Source organism: Thecamonas trahens, assembly GCF_000142905.1.
Source record: "Thecamonas trahens ATCC 50062 unplaced genomic scaffold supercont1.7, whole genome shotgun sequence".
In the NCBI taxonomy this organism is placed as follows: Eukaryota; order Apusomonadida; family Apusomonadidae; genus Thecamonas; species Thecamonas trahens.
This window is the reverse complement of record NW_013657673.1, coordinates 343,697-362,801: the sequence shown is the minus strand read 5'-3', so window position 1 is coordinate 362,801 and position 19,105 is coordinate 343,697. Positions and strand designations below refer to the sequence as shown.

The 19,105-nt window shown below is 64.4% G+C and overlaps 11 protein-coding genes across 11 annotated transcripts; 3 read left to right on the top strand and 8 right to left on the bottom strand.

Moving 5' to 3' along the window:
• Positions 1 to 69: 69 nt before the first annotated feature.
• On the top strand, positions 70 to 637 carry AMSG_01885 (uncharacterized protein). Its single transcript, XM_013905935.1, has one exon. It carries the CDS (start codon positions 90 to 92, stop codon positions 489 to 491), a length of 402 nt encoding a protein of 133 aa, XP_013761389.1. The 5' UTR covers positions 70 to 89; the 3' UTR covers positions 492 to 637.
• Positions 638 to 932: 295 nt separating this feature from the next.
• AMSG_01884 (uncharacterized protein) lies at positions 933 to 1,933 on the top strand. Its single transcript, XM_013905934.1, has one exon. The coding sequence runs from the start codon at positions 1,077 to 1,079 to the stop codon at positions 1,866 to 1,868; it is 792 nt and encodes a 263-aa protein (XP_013761388.1). The 5' UTR covers positions 933 to 1,076; the 3' UTR covers positions 1,869 to 1,933.
• Positions 1,934 to 1,958: 25 nt separating this feature from the next.
• AMSG_01883 (uncharacterized protein) lies at positions 1,959 to 4,410 on the bottom strand (the record flags this gene model as incomplete). The annotated part of the gene is made up of 3 exons (XM_013905933.1): positions 1,959 to 2,079; positions 2,124 to 4,006; positions 4,069 to 4,410. The coding sequence occupies 3 exons, from the start codon at positions 4,408 to 4,410 to the stop codon at positions 1,959 to 1,961; spliced, it is 2,346 nt and encodes a 781-aa protein (XP_013761387.1).
• A 325-nt stretch (positions 4,411 to 4,735) lies between these two features.
• AMSG_01882 (Rab11-1a) lies at positions 4,736 to 5,721 on the bottom strand (the record flags this gene model as incomplete). The annotated part of the gene is made up of 2 exons (XM_013905932.1): positions 5,647 to 5,721; positions 4,736 to 5,376 (listed from the first exon to the last, which is right to left on the bottom strand). The coding sequence occupies exons 1-2, from the start codon at positions 5,684 to 5,686 to the stop codon at positions 4,736 to 4,738; spliced, it is 681 nt and encodes a 226-aa protein (XP_013761386.1). The 5' UTR covers positions 5,687 to 5,721.
• Positions 5,722 to 5,887: 166 nt separating this feature from the next.
• AMSG_01881 (uncharacterized protein) lies at positions 5,888 to 7,693 on the bottom strand. The gene has a single exon (XM_013905931.1). The coding sequence runs from the start codon at positions 7,585 to 7,587 to the stop codon at positions 5,926 to 5,928; it is 1,662 nt and encodes a 553-aa protein (XP_013761385.1). The 5' UTR covers positions 7,588 to 7,693; the 3' UTR covers positions 5,888 to 5,925.
• Positions 7,694 to 8,945: 1,252 nt separating this feature from the next.
• Positions 8,946 to 10,520, bottom strand: AMSG_01880 (uncharacterized protein; the record flags this gene model as incomplete). Its single annotated transcript, XM_013905930.1, has 1 exon — positions 8,946 to 10,520. The coding sequence occupies one exon, from the start codon at positions 10,518 to 10,520 to the stop codon at positions 8,946 to 8,948; it is 1,575 nt and encodes a 524-aa protein (XP_013761384.1).
• Positions 10,521 to 10,786: 266 nt separating this feature from the next.
• On the bottom strand, positions 10,787 to 11,790 carry AMSG_01879 (cytochrome c oxidase assembly protein COX11). Its single transcript, XM_013905929.1, has one exon. The coding sequence runs from the start codon at positions 11,761 to 11,763 to the stop codon at positions 10,828 to 10,830; it is 936 nt and encodes a 311-aa protein (XP_013761383.1). The 5' UTR covers positions 11,764 to 11,790; the 3' UTR covers positions 10,787 to 10,827.
• Positions 11,791 to 11,809: 19 nt separating this feature from the next.
• Positions 11,810 to 13,185, bottom strand: AMSG_01878 (derlin-1). The gene is made up of 2 exons (XM_013905928.1): positions 13,017 to 13,185; positions 11,810 to 12,730 (listed from the first exon to the last, which is right to left on the bottom strand). The coding sequence occupies exons 1-2, from the start codon at positions 13,158 to 13,160 to the stop codon at positions 12,137 to 12,139; spliced, it is 738 nt and encodes a 245-aa protein (XP_013761382.1). The 5' UTR covers positions 13,161 to 13,185; the 3' UTR covers positions 11,810 to 12,136.
• Positions 13,186 to 13,454: 269 nt separating this feature from the next.
• AMSG_01877 (palmitoyl acyl-CoA oxidase 1) lies at positions 13,455 to 15,645 on the top strand (the record flags this gene model as incomplete). The annotated part of the gene is made up of 2 exons (XM_013905927.1): positions 13,455 to 14,777; positions 14,849 to 15,645. 2 exons carry the CDS (start codon positions 13,455 to 13,457, stop codon positions 15,584 to 15,586), a joined length of 2,061 nt encoding a protein of 686 aa, XP_013761381.1. The 3' UTR covers positions 15,587 to 15,645.
• Positions 15,605 to 17,125, bottom strand: AMSG_01876 (uncharacterized protein; the record flags this gene model as incomplete). Its single annotated transcript, XM_013905926.1, has 1 exon — positions 15,605 to 17,125. One exon carries the CDS (start codon positions 17,123 to 17,125, stop codon positions 15,605 to 15,607), a length of 1,521 nt encoding a protein of 506 aa, XP_013761380.1.
• A 111-nt stretch (positions 17,126 to 17,236) lies between these two features.
• On the bottom strand, positions 17,237 to 19,085 carry AMSG_01875 (aspartate aminotransferase). Its single transcript, XM_013905925.1, has 3 exons — positions 19,046 to 19,085; positions 18,630 to 18,682; positions 17,237 to 18,508 (listed from the first exon to the last, which is right to left on the bottom strand). Exons 1-3 carry the CDS (start codon positions 19,063 to 19,065, stop codon positions 17,352 to 17,354), a joined length of 1,230 nt encoding a protein of 409 aa, XP_013761379.1. The 5' UTR covers positions 19,066 to 19,085; the 3' UTR covers positions 17,237 to 17,351.
• Positions 19,086 to 19,105: the final 20 nt, after the last annotated feature.

Here is a 19,105-nt window from a genome sequence, read left to right as displayed (position 1 = left end):
TCCCCCCTTCGCGCCGCCTCCCCCTTCGCTCTCCCCTCCCCCCCCCCCACACTCTCATCCTACACATCCCTCTCTCTACTTTGCCTAACATGGCCCGCCGCAAGAAGAACAAGAAGGCAGCTGCCGCTGCTCCCGTCGACGACTCCAACAACGACGTCCGGCCCATCGAGTCGTTCCGCGACGTGACCACCTCGGCCATGGTCTTTGATCCGGTCCTCCACGGCGCGTACATGGCATCGGCCGCCTCCAGTGCTGGTCCGTCGGAACCTGCCAAGCCTGCAGAGTTGGAAGAGGCCAAGGACGCCCCCGCCCTCAAGGCCTCCGGCTACAAGATCGACTTTTCCTCATCGACCAAGACCAACGACAAGGCCAAGGAAGAGACCGACGCCGACGACAAGGCCAAGGACGATACCGAGGCCAAGCCTGAGCCCAAGCGCAAGGCTGATGCCCCGGCTGATGCTGATCGCAAGACCAAGAAGGCCAAGGCCTGAGCCCTGCCCCTCTCTTCCCTCCCATCCATGGCTCCAGCACCAAGAATCGCCGAGCTACCAGAATCCCCAGAGCACGCCGCAACCGCTCCGCTGTATGTCTGCGCTTTCAGACTACCCGTTCACCGTTGGCAATGGCTCGAGCTCAACAACATGTCCAGCTCGCCATCACCATCCACATGAACTCGCTCTGATCTTCATGAAACTGACCAGCGGCAGCCTTGACCCGCCTTGACCCACTCAAACCCCCCTCCCCCGCCCCCCGCCCCCCGCCCCTCCCGCCCCCCCCCTCCCCCTAAGCCCAGCCATCAACGACGATGACCGCAGATCACAGCTGGTAGACACCCCCCCCCCTCTCTCCCAACCCCACCACACCCATAGCCATCGCACCCTGCCTGTCCACGTGTCGCCACGCATGGGCTTTTTTGCGGAAGCCAATGGTTCCATTTGCCGGCGTGCCACAATGAGTCACAATGACGTCGGTCTGACTGGCCACAGGCAAGGCGTGCAAGCACATGAGCGACCGGGGAAACACACACTCGTCTCCAACCCTCTCTTCCTCTCTACACACATACACATACTCATATCATGCTGCGCGCACTCTCCGGAGCCCGTCTTGCGGCACCCTCGCTCTCGTCCGAACTGCCGCGTATGGCGGCAGCATTTCATCTGCATCCGCGCCAGCAGTATGTTCACCGCCGCGGACCGCCGCCAGAGGCTGACACACCATCGTCGATCATGACAGCGGCCATGGGTGCTGTGGCGGCCATCGGCGTTGTCGGCGCCATTGTCCTCAACTCAAAGTCATCGCAAAACCGCAAGGGCAAGACTGTCGAGTTTGTCCAGCCTCCCGACGCACTCCCCTCTCTCGAGCCCGATGGCGCCTTTGATGCCGACGACGAGTCGTTCCTCGCCCACTCGTCGTCGTACGAGAACCAGCGCGGGCCTGCCGATGCCATCGAGGTATATGATGGCGCAAAGCACACCACGGTCACCGCCGACTCGGCGGCAACAGACGGCACCCGCATGCTCAACATCCTCAACGAGCCGGTCAAGGTCCGCGTCGGCGATGGCGAGTGGGTCACCGTCACCCGCGTCATGCTCGACACCGGCAATCTCGGGCCGACTCTCATTCTTCCGCGCCTGGCCGAACGCATCGGTCTCGAGCCCAAAGCCCGCATGATGCCGGTTGTCTCAGTCGGCATCCATGGCGACGCCCGCACTCTCCCGTCGGCCAAGGCCAAGGTGTGGATCAAAAACGTCGAGCTCGACGTTGTCGTCACCCTCGGCGAGGTTCCGCTTGCCGACTACGAAATGGTCCTGGGCAAGGACGTGCTCAAGGTCCTGTTTGATCGTGGCTTTGTCATCGGCGCGTACTGATCGTATCCTCCCCCCCTCACACACACGCACCTATTTCCATCCAATTGTAAAACTACGAAACGGTGTTTACCTTTCCATCTGTTCCCCGGCTTAACATGACCGCAACGCCGCCTTGGCGTCGTGGACAGCCTGAAGCTCATGCGAGCGCGATTCGCTGTGCCTAGGCTCATCGGCAGCTGCGTGCGCAGACCGAGTGCTGCTGCCGGCGGCGCTGCTGCTGTCGCCGATGCTGTTGGCTGGGTGCCCAAACGCGACCGGGGCCAGGCCCGTGTCGCTGGCGGGGGCGCCTTGCGCGGCGTCATACCGGTGCGCTTGACCCGGTAGACTGCGTCGGTAATGATGGCGTCGACGCCGGCGGTCTGCTGCAGCTCAACAGCGGCCTCGTCGTTGTTGAGGCCACCAAAGGTAAAGAGCATGAGGCCGGCGTCGTGGACGGTTTGGACGAGATCGATGTTGCACACAATCGGCTTGGCATCCGATACAATGCCATGCAGCCGCGCTGAGAGCGCAAAGTCGATGGCGCCCATGACCGAGTTCATCCGCGCGTCGGTGTACTGCACCTCGCCGCCGTCGGTGAGGAAGAAGACCGGGTACCGCGGCTGCTTCATCCGGCACATGGCGCACAAGTCCGGGTCAAACGAGGAGAAAATGATGCGAAAGTCCGGTTTGGCACACGAAAAGACGACGTCGAGCACAGCGTCGAGCCACTTGTTGCGCTCTGCCGGGTTCAGCTCTGCGTCGTCGGCCTCAGTCACCGGGTACTTGAGTTCGAGGTTAAAGCCGAGGCTCGGCTGGCGCGCCTGGACGTGGACAAGCACCTCGTGCAGAGTGTCGAACGAGCCGGTGATGAAAAACGCCGGCTGCAGCTCAGCCTCGGCCACCGGTGGCGAGCTCGCGAGCGCGCTCTTGCGCCGGCGCTGCTCGCCAAGCGAGGGGAAGGCTGAGAGCGATGACGACCGCTTGAGCTTCCGCTTGGCCGACGCCGCAAACGTCGACTGCGAGTCAACCGAGAGCTCGGGCTTGAGCGACTTGAACTGCGCAAGCGTCAGTGAGTTGATCCCGATCTTGATGTTGGCCGACACGTCCTTGTCGCCGCCGAGATTGCCCGACCGCGCCATGTCGTAAGTGACTCGGTCGACGTCGACCGTCTGCGAGTGGACAATGATGCGAAAGTCGTGGAAGATGATCGGGACCCCGTCGGCAGTCAGCTGGACGTCGGTCTCAACGTAAGAGAACCCGAGCCGCGCAGCCGCCAGGAACGCGTCGATGGTGTTCTCGCGGATGTACGATGCTGTGTTGGCAAAGTCCTTCGAGTTGGCGCCCACACCGCGGTGCCCGATGTCCAGCGCCTCGCCGACCTGCCGCGGCTTGGGCCGCTGCACCATCGCCAGCGTGTTGGCCGGGAGTCCAAAAGGGGTCGTGATGAGAAAGTTGAGCACAACCGAGCCGACAATGCACATGTTCGCGTCGAGCAGTGGCCGCTCAAGCGTACCGCGCATGCTCGTCAGCTCGGCTGCAGACACAACAGCGGTGCCAACTGCCCGGTTTTCGCGGCAGTTGTAGAACGCAAACCGGAAGCCCAGATGCTCGCGCGAGCGCGCGTAGAACATGAGCGCCCGCGGCATCGCCGCACCCTTGGGATACTTACTTGGCACAGGGTGCACAACCGCAGCCGGCGTGACCAGCGACGCCAGATATGCAAAGTCGTCGGCCCGCTCCGGGAGCAGCGGCGCGCAGTGAACGTCGACCCAGTCTGCATCGACATCGGCGCTCGCCTCGCCACCGTCGTCTCCCGCCAGCGCCGCAGCCACCTCGTTGCGGGCCACGTTGACCGAGGCCACTGTCAGCCGCAGCTCCGAGTCCTTGATGAGCCAGCCCTGGTCGGTCCACTTGCGCTTTGTGCCGCCAACCACCGGCTCGCCGTATGTCCCGTCGTTGAGCTTGATGGCGACGCCGAGCGGGACGAGCGAGCGCGGTTCGTCGAGCGCCTCGACCGAGACGATGCGGTCGGGCGTACGAATGACGTACTTATAGTGGACAACCGCGTCTTTGTCCAGCAGCAGCGAGCCCTCCCACAAGGCCTCCTCGCCCCACACCGGATCCAGAGTGAACGCGGCATCGACGTCCCAGTCGCCAAGCTGCGGCGATGAGCCGACCACACACACCACAGCATCGTCAGGCAGCGGTAGCTCGTCCTCACGCAGATGTGGAAGAGCACATGGGTCCAAAGGCCAGACGAGGTGATCGAAAGCAGCGCAGGCGTCGGTGACGATGCCACAACCGCGCCGGCCGGTGACGTCGCCGACGCCACCGCCGCCGCGGCCGACGGCGTGAGCTCGCTCAGCGGCGGCACCCTCCGGCGCATGGCCACTGTGTCCGACTCGGATCCACCCGGCTCGGATCCACCCGGCCGCGAGCGGACGACCGGTGGCGCCGTAGCCGACGTCGGCGAGCCAGACGGGGTGTCGGTCGGAGTGGCAAACGGGGTGGCCACGCCAAGGGCAGAGTCTTCCTTGGACGGCTTGCTAGGCAAGTGCGACATGGGTCAGTGTACAGCCCAGAGTGAAAGAGAGGAAGCGAGTCGGTCCACGGGCAGGTGAGTGGAAGATAAGTATGCTTCTGAGGATGGTGTGAGATCACATGCCCCTGGCTCCGCCCCGGCCTTGCCGGCAGCTCCCGACCCGTGGTTTCCGGTCGGAGTGGTCCCGGCTTTGACCTCGTTTGGGCGCGGCGCCACCTTGCTCCAACCCGCTCTATCCACACTGCGTGGCATGGGAACTGAAATCGGGGAGGAGAAGACTGCGGTAGTTTTCCCCGACGGCCCTTGTTTGACTTCATTGCTGCACACAAGCCTAGTACGGCAGCGATCAGCACTTGCACTGCTTCTCCTGAGCTTGGGCCTGCTCGTCGGGTGCGGTAGAGGTGACCTTGATGGTCTGCGACGGCTCGAGCTTGGATTTTGCAGGTGCAGGGGTGTCGTCGTCATCGTCCGAGTCTGACGACGAGGCGCCGGCGGCAACCTTTCGTCGGTAGATCTCCTCGATGCACATGGTAAAGGCCTCCGAAACGTTGTTGTTGTCGAGGGCCGAGGTCTCGAGGAACGAGACCTGGTGCTCCTCGGCAAAGGCCTGGGCTTCAGCGGTCTCGACCTCGCGGCGCTCCTCGAGATCCGACTTGTTGCCGACCAGGAGAATGACAATCTCCTGTGACGAGTGCTTGCGGACCTCCTTAAGCCAGAACTCGGCGTTGTCAAACGAGTCTGCAGACGAGATGTCGTAGACCACAAGCGCGCCGGTGGCGCCGCGATAGTAGTGTTGCGTGATGCCGCGGTAGCGCTCCTGCCCGGCGGTGTCCCAGATCTGTGCCTTGACCTTTTCGCCCTGCACCGTCAGCGTCTTGTCTGAGAAGTCGACACCGATGGTCGACTTTGTGTCATGCGAGAATGCCGCAGAGGTGAACCTGGTCAGCAAGTTCGACTTGCCCACGCCCGAGTCACCCACAATGACCACTGCCACGGGCCCCCCCCCCCCCCCCCCCCTCCGACCCACCCCCAAGAGACAAAACCAAGCCAAAGCACATCTCCTCAGTGGTGAGTCTTCCTCCCGCTCCATTTCTTCATCTCGTCACAACCTCGGCCTGTACCACGCCTTGCCCATCCTTGTCTCGGGTTGTGGAACACCGCGTCGGCCTCGCGGCACGCACGCACACCTTGTCCCCCCCACCCCCTCCCCCCTCCTGCCCTCAACACACGCAATGCTCTCACAGCCACAGCACATACCCCGGAACAGGTACCGACACGCCACATCCTCGTCCGACATGGTTTGGTCAAGAAGGGTGTGGACGAAGAGGAGTGGGTAGAGATAGACGGGGGTGGGTGTCAGGGGGAGTGACCGGCGGGAGGGTGATGGGACGGTCAGTCGGACATCGCTCGTTGTTGCTAACGATTCGTGGAGTAGAGGCATTGAGCAGGGCAGAGCAGAGTAGAGTAGAGCGTTTGGGGGGAGGGAGGGAGGAGGGGAGAGGAATCGTCGTCCTTTACAGGCATGGAAGAGCCCCATCAGTCGAGATGCGAGACCTTGCGGAACTGGACCGGAGCCATCCGCCGCGGCTTGGTCTTGGCCTTGGCTTTGTCCTTGTCCTTGGCCTTGGCTTTCTTCTTCTTCTTAGCCTTGTCCTTGTCCTTGCCCTTGTCCTTCTCCTTACCTTGCCCCATACTCTTCCCCTTTTCGGGACTCTCGACGTGCCCGGCCGGAATGGCCCCTGTGGGAAACGCTGCGAAATCGCCATCAGCACCGGGCGGCGAGGGGATAACGAGCGCAATGTCGTCTGTGCTCGAGCCGGGGCCTGCGTCTTCGTCCGGAACAGTGAGCGAGAATGTGATGGCCGGCGAGGTTTGCGACAACGCAGCATCCGGAAGTGAGCTTGCCAGCTCCTCATCGTCATCGTCGTCGCCAGAGCGCGGTGAGAGAGCGAATGTGTTGAGTGCTGATGCCGACGAGGTGCGGTCCAGGGCAGGCACGGCCTGAGCACGGACCCGTTCCATGGCCGGCTCCTCCCTTGGCCCGTAGACCGACGATGACGACGAGTCAGAGTCGCTTGAGTCGGCGCCGCTGTCGTTAGAGTCAGTCTGAGGCAGCGGGTGAGCGTCGGCGACAGGCGGGGGTGCGCGATCGAGGCCGCCATCCGTGGCGCGGACTGCGCGATGCGGGAGGAAAGCGACCGGCATGCGGCCACGGCCGAGTGCCTTCTTGGCCTTTTTCTTCTGCTTCTTGGACTTTTTGGCCTTCTTGGAGGCATCGGTCGAGCTCGTGCCAGCGACCTCGCGGATCCGAGACCGCGAGTTTCCAAACGGATGCGAGTACGAAGGGTCGCGCGTGCGGATGGCAGCCATGAGCTCGCTAGTGAGCTCCTTTTCTTCGCGAAGCAACTGGCGCTCTCGCTTGTAAAACCGCTTGGTCGCCTGCAACTCGTCGCGCATCTCGTTGTACGCCGCCGTGACGAGACCGAGCTGGGTGCGGAGCGCAACGACTGGGTCTGTCTCCATCAGCGACTCTTCCTCGATTCGCGCGCGGAGCGCAGCGGATTCACTCTCCGCCGTCGCCACCGCTGCCATCGCCTGTAGCTCGCGAACGCGGGCCTGCCGAGCAGCCTCCTTGGCCTCCTCCAGAGTGGCCAGGCGCGCCGTTTCGTTGCTCATATAGTAGTAAGCCTTGGACTCGGCGAGCGAGGCTTTGGCCACTGCATCTGCAAGCTTGACCTTGAGCTCGCGCACGTCCTTCCGCGCCGACTCGAGCGGTGTCAGAAGGCGCGACTCGGCCAGCTCGAGTGACGGCTCGATGGCTTTGCGGCTACCTAAGATGTTGACCGAGTCAATCGACGAGTTGAGCATGCCCGAAAGACCCAGATCCAGCGACATGCCCGGCGGTAGTGATGTGATCCTGTTCCGTCGCTTCTTGGACCGCATTCGCTTCGACTCGGGCACTAGCCGGAGCAGGCCCGACTCCTTCCGCGCCGGCTGCATGCCAAACGGAGGCGGCGACGGTCCACGCCGCGGCGGCGCTGTCGGCTCTTGCGAGAGCACCGGCTGTGGGAGCTTCTTTCCCGGACTAGCACTCTCCCCGCCTTCCATTTCTCGCTTGCCCCTCTCCTGGGTCTCCACCGGCGACTCCTGACCGAGCTGTCCACCGGCTTGCTCTGGGCCGTCGTCCTGCGAGGCCATTTGGTACAACCCCTCGCTCTAGCTTGCTGTCTCCTTGCGAGTGTCGTGAGATGCCTGCCCGACTCGCACGCCTCCTACTTCCCTGCTCGTGTTTCCTCGTGCAGACTGTGGCCCTGTGTGCGAGTGGGGTGTGAGGGGTGTGGGGTGTGGTGGGGTGTGGGAGGAAGGGGGGGGAGGGGGGGGGGGGGGGGGGAGGAGGGAGGGACTGTTGGCACGGACCCGGCACGCGTCGACGATCGGTGGAGGAAGAGGAACAAAGCGGGGAGATGGGCAAGGTGCGCGTTGATCGAGGTGTTTGGGGCGGAGTATGGGTGCCTACTCTGTGTCGTGCCCAGTCTGTGGCGGTGGATGCGCCGGAGAGCGAGTGGTAGTGCGAGTGAGCAAGGGTTTTGCGGCTGGCCAATCCTCTCTTCCTTCCTCTTGCTCCTTCTCTCTCTCTCCGCTGAACAACAGAAGGAGCGGGCGAGTGACAGGCAAGGGGGGAGACATAAGCTTGCGTCGGCCTCTTGCGATCAATGCCATCATTGTCTACAAAGTCGATCTCCTAGCTCCACCCAACCATGGCCACAGGAGAGACTCCAGCAGTACCCATGATCGTGTCTATGCCTCTCTGGATGGCAATACGATAACAAACGAGACTACACAGCATCAAACGATGGAAGGCAACCGCAGTCAACGGCAACGCGCCCACGCCGCCACGCCGCCATGCCGCCACGCCGCCACGCCGCCACCTCACTGCCCACACCATGCCACGGCGTGTGCGAGGCGTGCTGCAGTTGACTGGCCCGCGTGTAGTGGGCTTTTGTCTGCGGGCGGTGTGGCCGGAGACCGACTATGCGCCGGCGGCGGTGCGCTATGAGTGGCGCCGCGACGGCGCGCGGGTGGACGGCGTGACCGGCCCAGAGTATCGCCTGCGGCGGGCTGACAAGGGTGCGGTGGTGACGTGTGAGGCGCGGCGTGTGAGCGCGGACGGGGGAGAGTGCTTTGTGGCCTCGTCAATGCTCCCGATATCGGTCCGGCCCAAGGCCAATCGCCAGCGGCAAGCTGGAAGTGGGGGCAGCAACGGGCCGCAGCCGCGGCCGCGACATCGACACAGACATCGGTCGCGGAGCCAGGCCCCAGGTGCAGCGGTTCCAGGGCTGACCTGCTCCGCCCTGCAATCAAAGAGGACAAAGAGACGGCCGCAGCGCGAAAGAGATTGGCGATGAGCACCGCTGCGTGGCGGGCCAGGACTGCGGTTGCTGCCGGCGAGGTCAAGGCACGCAGGCACCGCCATCGTCACCGACACCGCTCGCGCCAGCAGCGGCCCGGTGAGATGGCGCCGCTGGCGTCGTACACAACAGAGAGACTCGTCTTGTTTACCGCCTAGCACGCTTCCATGCAGCCAGCACGTGCGCCAGCTCCGGATCACTACGGGCGAGCGTGCGCGCCGCGGCGAGCACACCAGGCTCGAGCTCTTCGGCTGGGCATGCAGCAGCCATAGCTACGGCAGCGGCGGTTGCAGCAGCACTGGACTGGCTGGCGGTGCATGCCATGTGAATTCTCGTGCCGGGGTCGGCGGCGGCGAGTTGTCGCGCGGCGGCGGCGCCCGCCTCGCTGCCCACCAGCAGCAGCTCTGCCAGCAAGAGATACGCATTGTCGCGGGCGCCCGGGGCGTCATCGCCCAATGCTGTGACCAAATCGAGTAGGTGGCTCACCGCGCCGACGTCGACCAGCTCGGCTGCCGCAGCGCCAGCAACATCTGGGTTTGCCAGCATGGCGCGCAGCCCCGGGAGCAGAAAGACGACCCAGTCCATGCCGCCGTGGGCCGCAGCGGCTGCCCGCCGCAGGCGCGGGTCAAAGAGCGTCGGCAGCAGTGGGAGGACCTGGTCGGTTAGCAGCGAGTTCTCCTCAGCACACCATGCGCCCAACACCCGCACGGCCGGGAACATCAGGTCGTGGTTAGCCTGGCCCTGGTTAGCCACCGCAGAGATGTAGTAGGTGACCGCCGAGAGGCACTCCATCAGCACCATGATCATTTTCGACGCCGCTTCGCCTCCGATGCCGCCGTCGTCGTCACTGACCAGCAGCCGGATGAGCTCCTCGGCAATCAGCAGCGCCCGCGGCAGCGAAGCAACCTCGGCCGATCCGCGAGCGAGGTTCTCCGACTCGAGAACAACGCGGACATCAATACACACACCCTTGGCCAATACAAGCCAGCTTTTGGCAGCCACGGCTGCAACCGCAGTCCTGCTCCCCAGCATCCACAGGCCGAACGAGTACAGTCTCGCGCGGATGGATGCGTTGAGCCGCGACCGCATCATAGCCGCCATCTGCGCGCCACACATGGCAAGCACTCGAGCCTCCAGCCCCGGCACAGGAAGCGTCACCAGCGCGTCCCACAGCTCGAGTACCCGAAGCCGCGACGCCGGCGCCAGCTGGCTCTCAGCGAACCAGCCGGCGAGCGCGTCTGCGACAGCCGGAGCAGCATCTGGCCGCGTCGCCAGAGCCATGAGCGCAGCGTCAAGCTCTGCGACATCGCCACCATCGGCCAGTGCCGCATCAGCACCATCTTCGGTGACATTGCCGGCCTCACTCTCACCATCAACAGACGAAGGCTCTGCAGCGGCGCGGCATGCGACGAGCCGGGTGATGAGCACCGGGTGGAAGACCCACGCCGGGGTGGCGTCCAGAGCGGCAAGTCTGGCAAGGATGAGGGCAGCGACCGACGCAATCGGCTCTGGCGCAGATCCATGGCGGAGAGGGGGGCAGAGCATGCGGGCGATGAAGCGCAGGCCGACGGTGTCGACGGCGGCGAGCAGCAGGCTCTCGTGCAAGGGGTCGGCAGCGTCGGCCTTGGCCATGGTATGGGCAAGAACAAGCAGCCCTGCCACACGCGCCGAGTCGTCGTCCTGTTCCAGGAGGTACAGGCATCGTCTGGCAAGCTCGTCCATGGGCAGCAGAGGGCGAGGAGGGGGAAGGAGGGGAGGGTGGAGTTGAGTGGCGTCAAGTCGGGCGGCGAGCACTGCGGAGGGAGGAGGTCCTCGGCCGTCTGGGCACAGAGACTGCGGGGGGGGGGGCTCCAGGGGTACAACGTCACGTAGCAGAGGCGGACCAGAGGCAGATCGGGCTTGGGGAGTGCAAGGGAGAGACACTCGAGGGTGGTATTGGAGAGCGAGTGAGGCGGCTGCGTGCCGCGATTGATAGCCTTGGCCAAGGCCATGGCACAAACATTCAATTATGTTGATCAATGCTGTTGAGCTACTCGTCGTCGTCGTCGTCGTCGTCTTCATCAAACGGATCCCGCGATTTGAAAAAGGTGTAGGAGAGGGTGATGAGGTTGACGTCGTCCATGCGCGGATCGTCGACGATGGACGGGTCGACGTAGAAGAAGACAGGCATGTCGACCTCCTCGCGCGGGTTGAGCCGCTGCTCTTCAAAGCAGAAGCACTGGACCTTGTGAAAGTACTTGCCGGTCTTCTGCGGGGTGACGTTGTAGGTGGCGATGCCGATCATGGGCTCGTCGGTGTTGTTGGTGGCGGTAAAGCAGGCGAGGACGGTCTGGCCCGGCACAATGCGGATCTCGCGCTGCGTCGGCACAAACTTCCACGGCATACCGGCAGCAGTCTCGGCCGCAAACTGGATCCGCAGCTTGCGGTCGTCAACCGGCGTGAGCTTGGAGTAGTCGACGGCCTCGGCCTGCTTGGTTGTTCCGCCGTAGCCCGTCACCTGACAGAACATGCGATACAGCGGGACTGCCGCGTATGAGAGGCCAAAGGTTCCGACGAGGACGACACCCAGCCATGCCAGCGTGTTACTGTTGGCCGCAGACGTTCTCCGCCCGCCCTGTGGCCCACGGCGTGGCGGCGCGCCGCCTGCGCCCGGCGAAGTCGTCGTCGACATCGCCCGGCGTCCGCCCGAGCCACCCGAGCCCGAGCCCATCGCGCTCCGCGCCCCGCCTGCTCTGCTTCCCAAACCGGCCGAGAGGCGGGCGAGAAGGTGCGCCGGCTGCTGCTGTGCCGCCGATGCCGCCATCACCCGTCCCGCCCCGCCCAGCACACAAGCCGAGCCGGCCAGAGTCCGCGCGAGCCACGACGCGTCAGCCGCGCCGCAAGCTCCGCTCACACGCGCCGCGACGGAGGCAAGGGCCACACCCTGGCGGGCCAGACGGCTGGCACTAGCCATCCGCGAGAGCATTGTTGTCTCTGTCGGGGTCGAGTTGGGTGTTGGCTGTACTGTGTGCCGGCGCTGACCTGAGTATTACTGTCCGGTGGCGACACGTGCTCGCCCGACCGCGGAGTTCAGCACCCTGTCAGGACCTCCTCGCCGACGGTGCTTGGCGTCGAGAGATGGGAATCTGGCAGGGTACTGTGCAAGGGAGATGGAGATCCTGTCTTGGGCGCGCGGTGGAGTCATGGAGCGGGTCCTCCGCGCCGGCCCACACCAGCGCTGCAAAGGCGCGCACGCATGGGACGGCAGGTGGATCAGCCTTACGCGAGGCGGCAGCAGTCTCGGCTTGGCTGCGCACGGCATCGGCATCCGTGAATGAGTCGGCCCGATTCGCAGCGCATCAGTCCGCCAGCCGGCGGCCCGAGCCCCACGAGTGGCCGCGGGGCGGGCCGCCAGCGGGCGGGGGAACTGCGCCGGGGCGTGCAAAGGGAGCGGCACCGCTGACGGCGGCGCCGCCAGTGGGCGGGATGAGGTTGGTGAGCCACTGCGGAGTGTTGAGGTACTGGACGCCGCCCGGCGAGAGCGGATAGAGGTCGTGCAGAAAGTAGTACAGGTGGCCCGCGGCAATGCCGAGCAGTTGGACGATGGGCGAGCCGCCGAGCAGGACAGTAAGGGCGCAGAGCGCCCACGGCAGGTACTGCGACTTGAAGGTGATGCCAAACATGAACGAGACGTCCATGCCCATGTTCCGCTGTGACCAGAGGTAGATGACGGACATGATGAGGGCCATGCCGAGGACTGGAAGGCCGAGGCCCCAGCCGGCGACAATGAGCGCCGAGCCACACACCAAGAGCATGTACACGTAGTCTGCCGGGCGGCCGTCAAAGCTCTGGTTCTCCAGATTGGTCGAGTAGCGGTAAAAGTACATGGTGTTCATGAGGAAGGGGAAGCCGAGGCGGCCCATGAAGAAGAAGCAGGTCACCAGCCGCCACACCTACTCCCCTCATCGGCCAACGCCACAGATACCACAGGCACAGGCACACCACATACGCCACATATGCTCCGTGTGAGTTCCGTCCCTCTCTCTCTCTCTCTCTCTCTCTCTCTCTCCCGCGCGCCCCCTCCCATCCGCCTTTCTATCTGCCTCTCCCCCCCCCCCCCCCCCCCCCCCCCCCCCCTCTCCCCTCCCTACCTTGGGGGGGGGAGGGGAGCCTGTTCCTTCCCGCTGAGGTCACCAGGCGGTCGCCTTGTCGTCGGCGAGTTGGGGCGGTAGTACGTACATGGAAGCGCGACCAGACGAGCTTCAGGTCCAGGAGCAGGTACTGCGGAGGGATAAGACCAAAGTTACCGCCAAGAGTGAGGACAAAGATGGCCACAAGCATGTACCGCGTCACGGGCGGCATGCGCTGCAGGAACGAGTCCATGGCCAGGTGCGGTTGAGTCCGGCGCGAGTCGAGTGGCTCATCACCGCAAGCCACCTGCCGCAGGACATCTGCGAGCCGGCTGAGTGGTGTGGTACGTGGTGCTCTGTACGATCTCAGGCACAACCCATGTCAGCCTCCTCCCATGTCCAATGCCCACCCGATCGCTCGATGCTAGTCCTTCATGCCCATCCCCCCCCCCTCTCGTCAGTAGTGCTGCCTCCCCCCTCCCGGCCACCTCACTCTCGCACCGTCCACACACACACACACTCTCTCTCTCTCTCTACACTGTACACTATGCGCAAGCTGGATAGCCTCCCCTCGCCGCTGGCAGACGCGGCAGTGGAGAGCGTGGAGACGGAGCGGGCGGCAACCGAGTTCTCGGTCGAGGCGCTGACGCACGTGCTGGACGGCGGGGCGGCGGCGACGGCGGAGCGGCGAGCGGCGTGGCGGGCGTTTGCCGCCGATCCGGTTCTCAACGACGGCCTCGAGAGGTTTACCATGCCGCTGAAGGAAGAGCGTGCGCTATCGACCGCCAAGCTGTTCCGGCTGGCGGACATGCTGTCGGCGGCGCGGGCAGAGGCGGGCGAGGGCGAGGCGGGCGAGGCCGAGCTGGTGCGCCTGCGGCGGAACCTGATGCGGGCGCTGGAGGTCTTTGATCCTTCGGTCGCCATCCGGGCCTTTGTGCAGCATGGCTTGTGGATTGGGACGCTCAAGAACCAGGGCACGCCCGAGCAGCAGGCCAAGTGGCTGCCTGGCGCCGAGGACTACCGCATCATCGGCTGCTTTGCCATGACTGAGCTCGCCCACTCATCGTTCCTTCGCGGTGCCGAGACGCGCGCTGAGCTTGACGTCGATACTGACGAGTTTGTCATCTCGTCCCCGTCGCTCACAGCCACCAAGTGGTGGATTGGCCAGGCCGGACAGATTGCCACGCACGCCATCGTCTTCGCCAACACCTTTTTGCCCAACTCTGCCGCCGGCATCCAGCTGTTTGTTGTCCCTCTCCGTGACGCTGCCACCGGCAAGCCGCTACCGGGCATCACCATCGGCGACATCGGACCCAAGTTTGGCCGCCACGGAAACGACAACGGGTTCATCTCGTTCGACGCCGTCCGCGTCCCACGATTCAACATGCTCGCCCGCTGGGCGAGCGTCGAGAGCGACGGCTCTTTTATCCCGCCGCCCAACCCGGCGCTAGCCTACGGCTCTACCATTCTTGAGCGGGTCTCGTCGGTCGGCTCGGCGGCCGACTATGCCTCACAGGCACTCACAATCGCCATCCGGTTCGGCGTCGCCCGCCGCCAAGGCTCGGGCCACGTCGGCTCGTCGCCGTCGGCGCCCGAGCCGCAAATCATGGACTACCAGTCGCACATCTGCGGCCTCATTCCTCATCTCGCCACCTGCTACGCCGTCTTTTGTACTACCGCCCGGGTCGAGGCCGGCTACAACGCCATGGTCGCCGACCTTCAAGCCGGAAACACCCTCGGCTTCCTAGCTCCGCTCGCCGACATGCACGCCACCTCGTGCGGGCTCAAGACCGTCTGCACCTGGTGGGCTTCGGATGCCCTTGAGGCCTGCCGTCGGTCGATGGGGGGCACGGATATCACGCGTACTCGGGTATGTCCCGTCTCATCACGGACTTTGGCGTGCTCACCACCGGCGGCGGTGACAACATCGTCATTGCACAGCAGACGGCCCGCTACCTGGTCAAGATCTACTCGCAGGTGCACGGCATTGGCCACAGTGGTTCGCGTCGCGTCCCGCCGGGCGACTCGGTGGCGTACCTGCTCGACGCGTCGCTACCACGCTTTGACTCGCTCGGCGCACTGGTGGCCGAGGCGCACAGTCTCGACGCTCTGCTCGTCGGCATTCAGCAAGTTGCTGTGGCAAAGATTGGAGCTGCTGCCACCCGCCTCCACTCGGCCATGATTGTCGACGGGATGTCCAAGGGCGAGGCGTGGAATGCGTGTCTGATGGATCTGGTCGACGCTGTTACCGCGCATTGCACCGCGTACATGATGGAGTCGTTTACCGCCTTTGTGGCCGCCCGCGAGGCCGAGGGCGTCGACGACGCCCTGATCCAGGTCCTGACCACGCTCGCGCGGCTCTTTGCACTCCGCTACGCCTCCGAGCACACGACGTGGTTTATCGAGGCCAACATGCCTGCAAAGTCGTCCGACGCCATCAGCAGCCTACGCCGCGCCGTCGAGTCTGTCGCCAGCAGCCTCCGGCCGTCGGTCATCGGACTCACCGACGCGTTTGACTACCCGGATGAACTCCTACGCGCTCCGCTCGGTGTCAAGTCTGGCGACGTGTACCGCGAGTACTACCGCGCCGCGTCCACCAATGCGCTGAACGAGCCGTCGGGCGTTGCCCCGTACTGGCGCACGCTTGTCTCGCCGCGGCTGCTCCAGTCCAAGCTGTAGCCGCCCTGTAGAACGTAGTCATGTCCCCTTGCGGAAAGCAGCAAAATAGTCTTGGTGGGGATGCGATACCGAGATGGGGGCAGCAGCTAGCGGCGTGGATGGGCGCGACGAGGACGACGACGACGGTCGGTGAGCCTCCGACGAGGCACCCGCCGCTGATTCGAGTGATGTGTGCGGCGGCTGTGCTTGCGCTGGCGGATGCTCAAGGATGGCCTGGATGTTGCGAAGCAGCGTCTCGTTAGCAGCGAGAGACGCTGTCGCAGCCAGGCGCGCCGGGCGGTCGAGGACGGTCGAGCCATCGTAGCGAATGACGACGTGGTCTTGGATGGCGTTGTGCACAAAGGAAAGGACCGAGTCGCGAAGCGAGGCAAGCGCTGCGTACGCGTCGGTGAGCCGAGTAACGTGGTCCTGCTCCATAACAAGCTGAGTCCGGAGGCCAGCATTTTCCAGTTCGAGCGCAGTAAGATCGTCCGAGGCCGAAGGCGAGGCACCGGCGCGCGACAAGGACCGCGAGGCGCCGGAGACCCTGCGCTGGCGGATGGGCGCCGAGGCAGGGCGGGCAGCGGCGCCGTCGCCGGTAAATGAAGCCTGATATTCGGCCTGAGCAGCGAGCTTTTTGAAGCGGACAACACGCAGGGCGAGCTCGTCGCGCTCCTCGACGAGTGAGAGGTTGGAGGTGCGGAGCGAGGCGTTGCGGGCTTTGAGCTTGGTGTTAGCGGCGTCGAGAGCCACAGCCTGCGTGGTGAGCCACTGGAGATGCTGGCCGAGCGCCTGGGCCTTCTCCATCCACTCGTTCTTCGACTGCGAGGCGTCCGTGAGACGATCCATCTCCATGTTGACGTTGATGATGCGGGCGTTGAAAGCGGTGAGAAGCTCCTGCTCGCGCTCATCGCGCTCGACTTCAGCCTGCTCCTGGATGGCGGTGAGTGAGTCGCGGATCTTTGCATTGAGCGCGTGCAGAGTCCCCATGCGGGTGTCCTCCGCGGCATGCAGCTTGAGCTTGGCCAGCTCGGCGTCCTTGTCGGCGAGCTGCTGGCGGAGCCGGTCCTCCTTACGAGCGTAGGTCTGGGCGCGTCGGCGCTGCTCGTGGCGCTGGCGTGCGTTCTCCTGCGCAAGCGCCTTGACCCGCAGCGCAAGCACCTCATATCGCTCGCGCAGCTCACCGAGGTTGTACGTCTCGCTCATGTCCGGCGCCGCGGCCGCAAGCACAGGCGCCACCGCTCCGGTGTCGTGCGAGCCCTCGGCGGCCAGCGCACCGAACCGCTCCGACTGCACCTCCAGCGACCTGTGCAGCTTGGCCGACAAGGCCCGCATCCGCTGGAGCTTTGGTGACGCCGACACTTGCAGGGCCGAAAGCACGCCGCCCGCCGAGGTTGATGCACCTATGCCGCTGCCTGGGCTTTCGCCTGCGCCTGCTGCGCTACCGCCCGTTGCCGCGCGACAGCCGCCATTCTCAGGCGACGGTGGCCGGTGCCGTAGCGCGTCTAGCGCTGCCGTGTCGATGCCCTCTGCAAACCGGACGCGGCCAGGTTCGGACATGGCCTTGTGGGATGTGGGGAGAAGAGTGGCCGCAACTGGGCGGGCGTGGTTGGTGTCGCGGAGGCGGGACCCGTAGTCTGGCGGCATTCACCAGACTGACAACCTCTCGGGTTGGCTGCGGCTCGCGATTTATACTCCCATGTAAGAGGGTCGACATACGCTATGAGTTGAGGCGGCAAAGGAGTAAAACTCAGGCGACCGGGGAGGGCTTGAACTCAAGCCAGACTTAGAGTGCCTCAAAGTAGTCCTTGAGAACACCGCAGGCCTCGACGGCAACGTCGGCATCGATGCCCGAGTAGGCAAAGCGGATGTAGCAATCGGACTCGCCGTCGATGGTGCGGCCAAAGTGCTCGCGGGTGGTGAACGAGACGCCAGTGTCGGCGAGGATACGCTGGCGGAAAGCCTCAAGGTCGGCGACGCCCATGCCCATCTTGGCCATGGCCTCGGTGACGTTGATGAAGAGGTAAAAGGTCGAGGTCGGCATGTGGCACTTCCAGCCCGGGATAGCGTTGATGGCCGGAACGAGGGCGTCGCGGCGCTCCTTGAGGGTGGCGACGATGGCGCGGCAGTCTTCCATCGCGGCCGGGTTAGACAGCGCCTCAGCGGCGGCATACTGCACAAAATGGGTGGTGCAGGCCTCGGCATTGGTGTTGAACTTGGTGATGGCCTTGATGACAGACTCGGGCCCGATGGCTGCACCGCAGCGCCAGCCAGTCATGGCCCACGACTTGGAGCAGGTGAAGAGGATGACGGTTCGTTCGGCCATGCCTGGCTGCGACGCGATTGACTTGGCCTCGATGTCGTAGACCACATTCCAGTAGGCCTCGTCCGAAAGGACCCAGACGTTGTGGGCGACGGCCATGCGGGCCAGGCGCTCGAGCTCCTCCTCAGAGGCGGCGTAGCCGACCGGATTGGCGTAGTTGTTGAAGATGAGCACCTTGGTCTTGTCCGAGAACTTGGCCTCGAGCGCGTCAAGGTCGAGCGAGAACCCGTCAGGCCCGTCGACAAAGCCGTACGGCACACACTTGCCGCCCAAGTACGAGATCTGCGACTCGTAGATCGGGTAGCCCGGCGAAGGATAGAGCACCTCGTCGCCTTCCTCCAGCACTGCCGCCAGGAACTTGCCGATCACGGGCTTGCCGCCCGGCTGGACCGACACGTTGTTGGGACCGTACGACACCCCGCGCGTCGACGAGATGTGCTTGGCGAGCGCCTCGCGAAGCGGCGGGATGCCTGCGGCCGGGCAGTACCCGGTCTTGCCGTCGTCTAGCGCTTTGCGCGCCGCATCCTTGATGCACGCCGGCGTCGAAAAGTTGAGGTCGCCGATGTGCATCGGGTACACCTTCTTGCCTTCCGCGATCAGCGCCTTGGCCTCCAGAGCAACTGAAATATTTGTATCGACGGCGACAAGGCGTGAGTCGGTCGTGCGGACAGCAGTCCCCCCCCCCCCCATCCCCCATCCCCCATCCCTAGCCAAAGTACAACACAGTCAAATCATACGTACCAGCATATGCCGTCTCGGTCCCCAGCTTGCCGAGCGACGATGAAAGCTGCAGGCTACGTGGTGTGTGTGGTGTGGTGAGTGGCAAGGTGCGCGTGCGATCAAAGCCGGGGAGGGGGGGTAAAAGGGAAACGGGGGAAGGAAAGGGGAATGGGGAGGGGAAGAGAGAGGATACCGTGGGAGCACACACACCCTTCATTGCCCTGCCCCCTTCCCTCTCCTTCCCCTCCCTGGTCTCCCTCGCTAGCCCCGAACAACACACTATGTCGACTTGGCATTCTCCCCCAGGCACACCCCCTCCCCTGCCCCCTTCCCCCCGTCTCTCACCGCCACCTCAGCCCCACCCCCACCAACCCCACAACCGCACAACCCACAACCCCAATCCCCTCCCCCCTTCCTCCCTCTTGCTCATCACATACTTATCAGCAGAAGAAGCCATAGTGATTAGTTCAAGATACAGCGACAGGTGTGTCCGTGCC